Below are 12,714 nucleotides of genomic sequence, written 5' to 3' on the forward strand. Positions count from 1 at the left end.
TCAGGACCATTTCCAGAGGTTTTAAATGGTTGCTTTTAATATTTTTCACCAGTTTCACAGTATGAAAATTAAACATTCAATTTTTTTACTAAAACGTATTATTTGAAAATTCTATACTAAAAATACAATGGAATTAACCCCATCAATTTCATAATGACTATAAAGTAATCAAGTCATAGAGCCAAAGTATAGACAGTTTAGAAGACTGAACTTTTTTTAGCACTAATATTTAACAATAGGAGCCAGTTTCACTTAAAATAATCTGAATGTTATATATGCAACAAATTTTAGTCTCTATAAAGAATCTTATACCAAAAACTCTATAAAAATGTTAATTAAATTGAGCCTATTTTTTACCATAGGCCTGGCCAAATGTACACATGAAAACTGATGAACATAATGTGCAAAAAGGCTTGGAGAGAGTTTTATTTCAGTTACTTCAAAATACAAGTAGGCTATTATTTTCCTTTGGAAGAAGAAACCAGAAAAAAAAAACTTACTGATTGTAACATTGTGACAAATTTCAGATTATGTAACACTTAACACAGGATTAAATGGCTGTAGCATTAATTTTCTTCTCCAGTTACATTCCTTTATACTAAAAGACTAGTATTAAATCTTAGAAGAAAATTTCAATTGTTCTTACGTGTTACATATTAAACACAAAAGCAATTTATTATTATTTGGTACAATATGAACCTCAGTATTTGCTCAAATGTAGAAAAGGATTCCTTAATATGCTGAGAAATATCCTTAGATAAATCCAACTGTGAAAATATAGAAAAACTTTTTACTGTAATTACTGGGAACCACAAAGTTAATTTTTACAGGGTAGAAAAACTCCACAAAAATGGATATTCATACTTAAAACCTTATTTTACTGATAGAACATTCTTTCCAGTATTATAAAATGAACAAAAATGTACAGATATGGGCTTAGTGCTAGATAATATCCATAGAATTCGCCATTTTAAGCAATAAAAATTGGCATGTTGGTACATGCCTGTAATCCCTGCTACTTGGGAGGCCAAGGCAGAAAGACTGCCTGAACCCAGGAGTTCAAGACTAGCCTGGGCAATGTAGTGAGGCCACTGTCGCTCAAGGGGAAAAAAAATACATGTTTTTAAACACACTTCTAATAAAAAGAATTTTTAAAACCAATTTTTTTGCTTCTAGATAGTCTCAATGCCTTGGATTTAAAACATGACTCCTTCTTGATACAATGAATTATAAAAGCAAACTAGTTCCACATATTAATTATACTTTCAAGTCTAGTTCCTAAAAAGTCATTTCTCTTTAACCTTTCTTACCTATCAATCATTTTCATATAATCTAATGTCTAAGGACTCCAAATATTGGTACGGGGTAAGTATCCCTAATCTAAAAATCAGAAACAAGAAATGTTCCAAAATTCAAGACATTTGAGAGCAGATATGACACATAAGGGAAATGCTCATTGAAGCATTTCCAATTTCTAATGAAAGATTTTTGGATTAGGGATGCTAAATTGGTAAATATATATAATGCAAATATTCCAAAATAATAATTAAAAAAACCCCACAAAAAAACAAAATCCAAAACACTTCAGGTCCCAACCATTTTGAATAAGGGATACTCAACCTATAGTACTATGGGAGCCAATCTTCCCCACAGCTAATTCTATAATTACCATTTTGTTTCTTCTGTAACAAACAACAGTTTAAATAATTTCCAATTATAAAGATGATAGGTTAACATCATCATAGTTTTTTAACCGATAACTTTTACAAAGCTTCCAATTTTAAAAAAGAAAAACACTTATCTATTCAGTAGGGAAGAAACAATCTTATTTATTAACGGCCTGCATATTTAGAAAGGGTTTAAAAACACATACATTTCCTGGGACACAAACTTACCAAATGTATGTCCTTACAAAATAACTTCACAGATCAACAGTCTTGAATTTACACAGACATATATATGACATACATTAGGTAAATATACATTTCAAATGTTTTTGCAGCAACTTTCTACCAGAAAGTACATTAATGTGAGAATGTATGTTCTCTTTAACCGCTTAAAAATAGTAATAAAAAATTACAAAATAATGTAAATGTAAAATTAAGGCTGAGACTACATATTCTAGTATTAATAAAGTCAAACAAACAATAGTTATAAAACTTGGTACTGCTGAATATTTTATTTATATATGTATATATATATATATATATACATATATACAGGAGAAGTCTTTTGAAATTTGAAATGCTACCACTGTCACAAGTTCACTCATCGATTTAATGTTGTTCTGGGTATCTTAACATTTCAATTCCCAAATACCTGTGCTTTTAAAATTTTTATCCTGAATTCTGCATTGAGTTTCCTCACATATTTACAATTAAATATCTAGCCTCTAGAACCTCCCTTGCACAAAAGACAAAACATCTTTGTTAAATAAATTCACACAAAAGTAATAAAAAGGTTTTCAAGAAATAGTTCTGACATGTTCATTATATTTATACTGAAAAATAGTACATATACTTTTCTTCAGGATTAATAAATGCCATGTGCCAGTTTTACAGTCACTGCCACATTAGCACATTTTCCTCTTACACATTTGCAAGGTAGTGACAACCAAAGGGCATAATGTCTGGAATGATTCCAGTAAATCCATAATGTCCAGTAAGATTCATAAAATTGAATGGTTGTTTCCAGTCCCGTCTGAATCGAAATGGAAATTCATGCCCAGGTACTTGTATTGTCCCCAGAAATACTCAGTCTGGTAAGTCACCCTCTTGGTCTTCTGAAACAGAGATGCAGAAAGCAGGGCATTCTTATTGAGACCAATGGCCTCTTCTCTCTGTCACCTCTCACACATCTGTTTTGGTTATAATCCTGGTCAAAGGGGAAAGAAAAAAAAGTTTTATGTACCAAAGGTTTCCCTTCCCTGAACTCCCTCATCACACCTGGATGCTTAAATATCCAATGAAACCGTATTCTCTTAAATATAATTCTTGGTATAAACAGATTTAATTAAATCCTTATATACAATCATTTCCTTCACATGTATGCAAAACAAGCCCCCAAACAGAAGTAGTTAACACACCCACACTGTATATAAGTAATTTGTATCACAGTGCTTTGAAATGGTATTATCTCAGACCCAAATTCTGCAGATTTTTGCTTTTCACCCCCTTTTCCTTAAATGAACTTTTTAAGAACAGAAATTATAATGCTTATTACAGAAAAGTAACAAAGACAAGCAAAATAAAACATATTTAATATTCATAATCTCATTCATGTAGAGATGAACACAGTGAGCACCTTGACATATATAGCTACAGATTTTAAAAATCAGATATATCTAAATATTTTCTAATAGTTCCCTGAACCATCTCCAAATAGAAGATACATATTTTTAACGGAACTAATTTTTAATCTTTATAAGTGGAAAATGATTTAGAAAACTGAAGCCTCTATTCAAGAAAACAATGGAATATACTGCATAGTATCATATATTGCTAAGCATATTTAATGAATTATAAGATATTTTTTCACATTTAACATCTCTGAAATCCAGACGTACTTTATAAGGTCATGAGTTAATTTGCAATATTTTTCTTTAATGTTTCATAAAATAACATTTTTATAGTTAATAAAAACACAGTATGTGATCTCTAAGCACTAACAAATATATATTCAGTATATACATGTAAATAAAAACATAAACATAAATATACAGAAACACATATAATGTACCTATTTCCTTTCCTATTAAATTTGTTCCTGATTGTATGGATGAAATATACCAATATTCAATACTGTTAAGATTTTTATTTCAAATGCTCTGACCTCTTGAGAGTGTGAGATTTATTAAAGATTTATAGAGAATAGGAAAAGACTGAGGATGAGAAAATCCCTCATAGTGATTTTAACAAATTTCCTGAATATAATCAGGATGCAAAGGGGAGAAAGTCACAGTCCAGAATACACCAAATTTTCTACCTAAACTGCTAATACTGCCATCACAAAGCTAAGCAAATGATAGCTTTGTGTATGTGTGTCTCCCCATGTGCTAAAGGCTGCACTGAAAATATGGTTCTTTGGCCCTCTAAAATCACTGACATTCTTTCTCCCTCTCCTTGATATGATACAGTATTACTATGAACTATCTTAGTGAGGATTTTGTCAGTCACTGTTGCTGGGCATTCAATGAATTTTATTCATCCCTAGGAAATTCTCTTCCACATGATAGCATTTCCTTCTCCATTTACTTCTTTCTAGATTCCTAATAGTCTGAATTGGTTCTCTATGTCTTCTATCTCTTTTTGTATTTGGGAAGTTTTCTTTTTGGACTTTAGTCCTCCTATTGAACATTTTTATTTCAGCAACAATATTTGTAATCTGTTTATTCATTCTTGTCCTGGCTCCTTTCTGCTACATAGTAATTATAATTTTATAAAAGAGGTCTAGTCTCTTTACTAAATTGTCCTCCAGGTTGATTTTGGAACTTAATCTTGAATTTTGTCTCTCACGTTGCTGGCTACCCTCATATGTGTGATGATTGTTAGTTGTACAATTACATTTAAGAAGATTATGTTGCTAGCTGGAATTTCTTCTACTATTACAAAAATAGAACTGTTTTACCATCAAGTCTCTTCTCCGAGTGGGACTTGATGGTAACTATAACTGGGATAGGGCAAAGCAACGTCATGGGTCCACAGGTTTTGCTTTAAACATGTGGATGTTGGGCCGAGCATGGTGACTCAGGCCTGTAATCCCAGTACTTTGGGAGGCCGTGGCAGGAGAGTAGCTTAAGCTCAGGAGTTTGAGACCAGCCTGGTCAACACAGCAAGAACCCATCTCTACAAAATAAATAAATAAGTAAAAATTGTTGAATTAAAATCAAAATAGATAAATGTGCAGGTGCAGAGCCAATTATCAGCCTTTTGGTTCCCAGAGGCCAGCATTAGGTCCTAGTGTGCCAGCAACTACCAAAAGCCAATATACCAACATTTAACTCATTTCCATTGTTATCTAACTTTGTAGTGCAACTTTTCATGCCTGTTGACAAGGAAACAAAGCTTTCAAAGTTTGGGTTGAAAATCTGGTACATTCTAGGCTGTGGCTTCCTTTCCTTTTCCATTCTGTTCCGTCCTTTTTATTTGCCACTCTCCCTGTTTGGGAGACAGGACTCCCAAACAGGGAGAGTTGCTGGACTTCTCACTCTTTTGTTCTAACTGACTCTGAGTCCAAAGTGTTTCTGGGGCTAAATGAGACAGACTGGCTCCTATTATTTCTAGACTATTTCCCAATCCCTTCACCTCTAGTATATTCTAGCCTTGTTTCTACCCTGTTATCCCCAGAAAACCTCAATCAAATGTGAACGCAAAATGAAGACATTTTCGGACATGGAAGGGCTCCAAGTTATCTTTCTACACATTTTTTCTAAGGAATTTATAAGAGAGAGAAAGACATGGAATCCAATAAATAATGGATATAATCCAAGAGAGTAACTAAGGAAGACTCAGGATGGCAGATTTACAGGAGGCCTGCACAGTTTACTAGTCACTGGTACAGGAGGAAGAAGATGTGATTAAGATACATAGGGAAAGAAAAAAAAAAAAGGTGGCAATTAAAAACTCCAGAAAAATTAACAACAAGAAAGAATCTTAGTAACAATTGGAATAACACTTCACGTGATTTTAAGAATAACAGAGTAAGGAAGATTTATTTGAGCCTGATGTTTGGAGCACTAACTGGTGGCCTAAGTAAGAGTCATGACATTAGACCCGTATAGAGAAGGAAATGTAATTCTAGCACACAAGTTTGCCTAGTACAATATTTGCCTGAACAATATTTACATAGTCATAATAATGTAACTTTTAAAAGTGGAGGCAACAATAGAGTAACTAAAAATTAACAGTTAAAACAAGGGTTGCCTCTGAAGGATGGAATAGAGTTAAGGATGCATAGGATACAAGATTTTATGATCATCAGCTCTTTCTATACCTGTGCTGTCCAAAACAGTAGCCACCAGCCATGTGTGTGGCTCCAGAGTACTTGCAATGTAGCTAGTCCTAATTGAGATTTGCTGTCTTCTGAATTGTGAAGACTTTGTATTTTTAAAAAAAGAATGTAAAATAGCTCATTAATCATTTTTAACATTGTTTACATGTAGAAATATTTTGGATACTGGGTTCAATAATATCTATTATTAAACTTAATCTCACTGTTCCTTTTTTCCTTTTTAATATGGCTTCTAGAGAATTTAAAATTATACATGTGACGTATAGTACAACACTGTAAATCTATACCATTTGATATATATACACGTATGACCGATGATCATTATACTACTAACAATATTATAAACTAAAACATAAACTCCCTCTGAATTGCTACAAAATCTTAATTAACAAGTTCCAAATCAATGTCCACAGTAGTGCTGTAGTAACTGGAAGGTCTAGGGCAAATTTAGTGCTGAGACTGTGGCACAAAAACATGTACCTTACATCTTAGCCTAGAACTGCACCTTGAGGAATTTCCTTAGTGGGAAGTGGGTTCTGGTCTCTTAAAAAAATAATCCCACTGTTCATAAAATACTTCTTTAAAAAATTATGGCAAACCTACATAAAAGCAGAGGGAATAATACAGTGAATTTCCTATTTCAAGCTTTAGTAATGAAAACATTCTGCCAAGTCTTATTTTGATATCCTCTGCCACTTTATTTTCCTGGAGTATTTTAGAGTATATCCCAGACACCATATTATTTAACCAATATAAGAACTTTCTACAAAGAATAACTTTTACAAAGAAGAACTTTCTGTAACTATTTGGTAACCTGGAAGATAGTTCATACACATATCTTTTCTATATAAATATATAAATTTTCACAGTCACAAGCAGGTGCCCTACCAACCAGCAATGATGACCAATAAGGGATTTTTGCGTCATTTTCAACTCATTATTTCTAAAAGTTACATGTCTAAATCCACCGCAAAGAGTCTTTCTGATGCTAAACTGCCCCAACACACTTTGAATGATCAGCTTAATAGTCTGTATACACCTCATGCCCATGAACACATCATTCACATGCCTACATGTGTGATACTCAAGAGATATCAATGAACTTAAAATAGAGTTTTTTTGCAACATGATGAGGGAGGAGTTTCATAATCTGGCCTCTGCCTCTATGTCCGACAACAGTTTGGCCCTCTCCCTCTTGCATACCATACTATGCCTTAGCCACTAACATCTTTTCAGTTCCTCAAACACGCCACACCAGTTATTTTCTTAGAGCATCATGCCTCCTTCCCAACCTCTGACTGAAACCAATCCCTATATGGCTGGTTCCTTCCCATCCTTCAGTTCTGTTTCAATGCATCTCTCCAGACAACTGATAATGTTTCCCTATTATTTTCTATTACTTCATCATTTTTTCATTCCCTATTTTCTTTCTTTTTTCTTATAATTTTTCTTTTATTATTATTATTATTATTATTATTATTATTATACTTTTAGGGTACATGTGCACAATGTGCAGGTTAGTTACATATGTATACATGTGCCATGCTGGTGCGCTGCACCCACTAACTCATCATCTGGCATTAGGTATATCTCCCAATGCTATCCCTCCCCACTCCCCCCACCCCACAACAGTCCCCAGAGTGTGATGTTCCCCTTCCTGTGTCCATGTGTTCTCACTGTTCAATTCTCACCTATGAGTGAGAATATGCAGTGTTTGGTTTTTTGTTCTTGCGATAGTTTACTGAGAATGATGATTTCCAATTTCATCCGTGTCCCTACAAAGGACATGAACTCATCATTTTTTATGGCTGCATAGTATTCCATGGTGTATATGTGCCACGTTTTCTTAATCCAGTCTATCATTGTTGGACATTTGGGTTGGTTCCAAGTCTCTGCTATTGTGAAGAGTGCCACAATAAACATACATGTGCATGTGTCTTTATAGCAGCATGATTTATAGTCCTTTGGGTATATACCCAGTAATGGGATGGCTGGGTCAAATGGTATTTCTAGTTCTAGATCCCTGAGGAATTGCCACACTGACTTCCACAATGGTTGAACTAGTTTACAGTCCCACCAACAGTGTAAAAGTGTTCCTATTTCTCCACATCCTCTCCAGCACCTGTTGTTTCCTGACTTTTTAATGACTGCCATTCTAACTGGTGTGAGATGGTATCTCATTGTGGTTTTGATTTGCATTTCTCTGATGGCCAGTCATGGTGAGCATTTTTTCATGTGTCTTTTGGCTGCATAAATGTCTTCTTTTGAGAAGTGTCTGTTCATGTCCTTCGCCCACTTTTTGATGGGGTTGTTTTCTTCTTGTAAATTTGTTTGAGTTCATTGTAGATTCTGGATATTAGCCCTTTGTCAGATGAGTAGGTTGCGAAAATTTTCTCCCATTTTGTAGGTTGCCTGTTCGCTCTGATGGTGGTTTCTTTTGCTGTGCAGAAGCTCTTTGGTTTAATTAGATCCCATTTGTCAATTTTGGCTTTTGTTGCCATTGCTTTTGGTGTTTCAGACATGAAGTCCTTGACCATGCCTATGTCCTGAATGGTATTGCCTAGGTTTTCTTCTAGGGTTTTTATGGTTTTAGGTCTAACGTTTAAGTCTTTAATCCATCTTGAACTGATTTTTGTATAAGGTGTAAGGAAGGGATGCAGTTTCAGCTTTCTACATATGGCAAGCCAGTTTTCCCAGCACCATTTATTAAATAGGGAATCCTTTCCCCATTGCTTGTTTTTGTCAGGTTTGTCAAAGATCAGATAGTTGTAGATATGCGACGTTATTTCTGAGGACTCTGTTCTGTTCCATTGATCTATATCTCTGTTTTGGTACCAGTACCATGCTGTTTTGGTTACTGTAGCCTTGTAGTATAGTTTGAAGTCAGGTAGCGTGATGCCTCCAGCTTTGTTCTTTTGGCTTAGGATTGACTTGGCCATGAGTGCTCTTTTTTGGTTCCATATGAACTTTAAAGTAGTTTTTTCCAATTCTGTGAAGAAAGTCAGTGGTTGCTTGATGGGGATGGCATTGAATCTATAAATTACCTTGGGCAGTATGGCCATTTTCACAATATTGATTCTTCCTACCCATGAGCATGGAATGTTCTTCCATTTGTTTGTATCCTCTTTTATTTCCTTGAGCAGTGGTTTGTAGTTCTCCTTGAAGAGGTCCTTCATGTCCCTTGTAAGTTGTATTCCTAGGTATTTTATTCCCTTTGAAGCAATTGTGAATGGGAGTTCACTCATGATTTGGCTCTCTGTTTGTCTGTTATTGGTGTATAAGAATGCTTGTCATTTTTGTACATTGATTTTATATCCTGAGACTTGCTGAAGTTGCTTATCAGCTTAAGGAGATTTTGGGCTGAGACAATGGGGTTTTCTAGATATACAATCATGTCATCTGCAAAAAGGGACAATTTGACCTCCTCTTTTCCTAATTGAATACCCTTTATTTCCTTCTCCTGCCTAATCGACATGGCCAGAACTTCCAACACTATGTTGAATAGGAGTGGTGAGAGAGGGCATCCCTGTCTTGTGCCAGTTTTCAAAGGGAATGCTTCCAGTTTTTTCCCATTCAGTATGATATTGGCTGTGGGTTTGTCATAGACAGCTCTTATTATTTTGAGATATGTCCCATCAATACCTAATTTATTGAGAGTTTTTAGCATGAAGGGTTGTTGTTGAATTTTGTCAAAGGCCTTTTCTGCATCTATTGAGATAATCATGTGGTTTTTGTCTTTGGTTCTGTTTATATGCTGGATTACATTTATTGATTTGCGTATATTGAACCAGCCTTGCATCCCAGGGATGAAGCCCACTTGATCATGGTGGATAAGCTTTTTGATGTGCTGGTGGATTCGGTCTGCCAGTATTTTATTGAGGATTTTTGCATCAATGTTCATCAAGGATAATGGTCTAAAATTCTCTTTTTCGGTTGTGTCTCTGCCCGGCTTTGGTATGAGGATGATGCTGGCCTCATAAAATGAGTTAGGGAGGATTCTCTCTTTTTCTATTGATTGGAATAGTTTCAGAAGGAATGGTACCAGTTCCTCCTTGTACCTCCGGCAGAATTCGGCTGTGAATCCTTCTGGTCCTGGACTCTTTCTGGTTGGTAAGCCATTGATTATTGCCACAATTTCAGCTCCTGTTATTGGTCTATTGAGAGATTCAACTTCTTCCTGCTTTAGACTTGGGAGAGTGTATGTGTCGCGGAATTTATCCATTTCTTCTAGATTTTCTAGTTTATTTGCATAGAGGTGTTTGTAGTATTCTCTGATGGTAGTTTGTATTTCTGTGGGATTGATGGTGATATCCCCTTTATCATTTTTTATTGCGTCTATTTGATTCTTCTCTCTTTTTTTCTTTATTAGTCTTGCTAGTGGTCTATCAATTTTGTTGATCCTTTCAAAAAACCAGCTCCTGGATTCATTAATTTTTTGAAGGGTTTTTTTGGTCTCTATTTCCTTCAGTTCTGCTCTGATTTTAGTTATTTCTTGCCTTCTGCTAGCTTTTGAATGTGTTTGCTCTTGCTTTTCTAGTTCTTTTAATTGTGATGTTAGGGTGTCAATTTTGGATCTTTCCTGCTTTCTCTTGTGGGCAGTTAGTGCTATAAATTTCCCTCTACGCACTGCTTTGAATGTGTCCCAGAGATTCTGGTATGTTGTGTCTTTGTTCTCCTTGGTTTCAAAGAACATCTTTATTTCTGCCTTCATTTCGTTATGTACCCAGTAGTCATTCAGGAGCAGGTTGTTCAGTTTCCATGTAGTTGAATGGTTTTGAGTGAGTTTCTTAATCCTGAGTTCTAGTTTGATTGCACTGTGGTCTGAGAGACATTTTGTTATAATTTCTGTTCTTTTACATTTACTTCCAACTATGTGGTCAATTTTGGAATAGGTGTGGTGTGGTGTGGTGCTGAAAAAAATGTATATTCTGTTGGTTTGGGGTGGAGAGTTCTGTAGATGTTTATTAGGTCCGCTTGGTGCAGAGTTGAGTTCAATTCCTGGCTATCCTTGTTAACTTTGTCTCGTTGATCTGTCTAATGTTGACAGTGGGGTGTTAAAGTCTCTCATTATTAATGTGTGGGAGTCTAAGTCTCTTTGTAGGTCACTCAGGACTTGCTTTATGAATCTGGGTGCTCCTGTATTGGGTGCATATATATTTAGGACAGTTAGCTCTTCTTGTTGAATTGATCCCTTTACCATTATGTAATGGCCTTCTTTGTCTCTTTTGATGTTTGTTGGTTTAAAGTCTGTTTTATCAGAGACTAGGGTTGCATCCCCTGCCTTTTTTTGTTTTCCATTTGCTTGGTAGATCTTCCTCCATCCTTTTATTTTGAGCCTATGTGTGTCTCTGCACGTGAGATGGGTTTCCTGAATACAGCACACTGATGGGTCTTGACTCTTTATCCAATTTGCCAGTCTGTGTCTTTTAATTGGAGCATTTAGTCCATTTACATTTAAAGTTAATATTGTTATGTGTGAATCTGATCCTGTCATTATGATGTTAGCTGGTTATTTTGCTCGTTAGTTGATGCAGTTTCTTCCTAGTCTCGATGGTCTTTACATTTTGGCATGATTTTGCAGTGGCTGGTACCGGTTGTGCCTTTCCATGTTTAGTGCTTCCTTCAGGAGCTCTTTTAGGGCAGGCCTGGTGGTGACAAAATCTCTCAGCATTTGCTTGTCTGTAAAGTATTTTATTTCTCCTTCACTTATGAAGCTTAGTTTGGCAGGATATGAAATTCTGGGTTGAAAATTCTTTTCTTTAAGAATGTTGAATATTGGCCCCCACTCTCTTCTGGCTTGTAGGGTTTCTGCCGAGAGGTCTGCTGTTAGTCTGATGGGCTTCCCTTTGTGGGTAACCTGACCTTTCTCTCTGGCTGCCTTAACATTTTTTCCTTCATTTCAACTTTGGTGAATCTGACAATTACGTGTCTTGGAGTTGCTCTTCTCGAGGAGTATCTTTGTGGCGTTCTCTGTATTTCCTGAATCTGAATGTTGGCCTGCCTTGCTAGATTGGGGAAGTTCTCCTGGATAATATCCTGCAGAGTGTTTTCCAACTTGGTTCTATTCTCCTCGTCACTTTCAGGTACATCAATCAGACGTACCTGATTTCTTGGAGTCCCATATTTCTTGGAGGCTTTGTTTGTCTCTTTTTATTCTTTTTTCTCTAAACTTCCCTTCTCGCTTCATTTCATTCATTTCATCTTCCATCGCTGATGCCCTTTCTTCCAGTTGATCGCATCGGCTCCTGAGGCTTCTGCATTCTTCACGTAGTTCTCGAGCCTTGGCTTTCAGCTCCATCAGCTCCTTTAAGCACTTCTCTGTATTGGTTATTCTAGTTATACATTCGCCTAAATTTTTTTCAAAGTTTTCAACTTCTTTGCCTTTGGTTTGAATTTCCTCCTGTAGCTCGGAGTAGTTTGATCGTCTGAAGCCTTCTTCTCTGAACTCGTCAAAGTCATTCTGCGTCCAGCTTTGTTCCGTTGCTGGTGACGAGCTGTATTCCTTTGGAGGAGGAGAGGCGCTCTGCTTTTTAGAGTTTCCAGTTTTTCTGCTCTGTTTTTTCCCCATCTTTGTGGTTTTATCTACTTTTGGTCTCTGATGATGGTGATGTACAGATGGGTTTTTGGTGTGGATGTCCTTTCTGTTAGTTTTCCTTCTAACAGACAGGACCCTCAGCTGCAGGTCTGTTGGAGTTTGCTAGAGGT

The 12,714-nt window shown here is 35.8% G+C and overlaps 1 protein-coding gene across 1 annotated transcript in view; it reads right to left on the reverse strand.

Annotated features, from left to right (window-relative positions):
• Positions 1–1,797: 1,797 nt before the first annotated feature.
• SMCHD1 (structural maintenance of chromosomes flexible hinge domain containing 1) overlaps positions 1,798–12,714 on the reverse strand; it is a 160,254-nt gene continuing 149,337 nt past the window's right edge. The window contains exon 48 of the mRNA XM_054460294.2: positions 1,798–2,874. Coding sequence (XP_054316269.1) covers positions 2,850–2,874 — 25 coding nt within the window. The 3' untranslated portion in view covers positions 1,798–2,849. The remainder of the gene's footprint in view (positions 2,875–12,714) is intronic.

The sequence above is a fragment of the Pongo pygmaeus genome, chromosome 17 (genome assembly GCF_028885625.2).
Source record: "Pongo pygmaeus isolate AG05252 chromosome 17, NHGRI_mPonPyg2-v2.0_pri, whole genome shotgun sequence".
Lineage (NCBI taxonomy): Eukaryota > Metazoa > Chordata > Mammalia > Primates > Hominidae > Pongo > Pongo pygmaeus.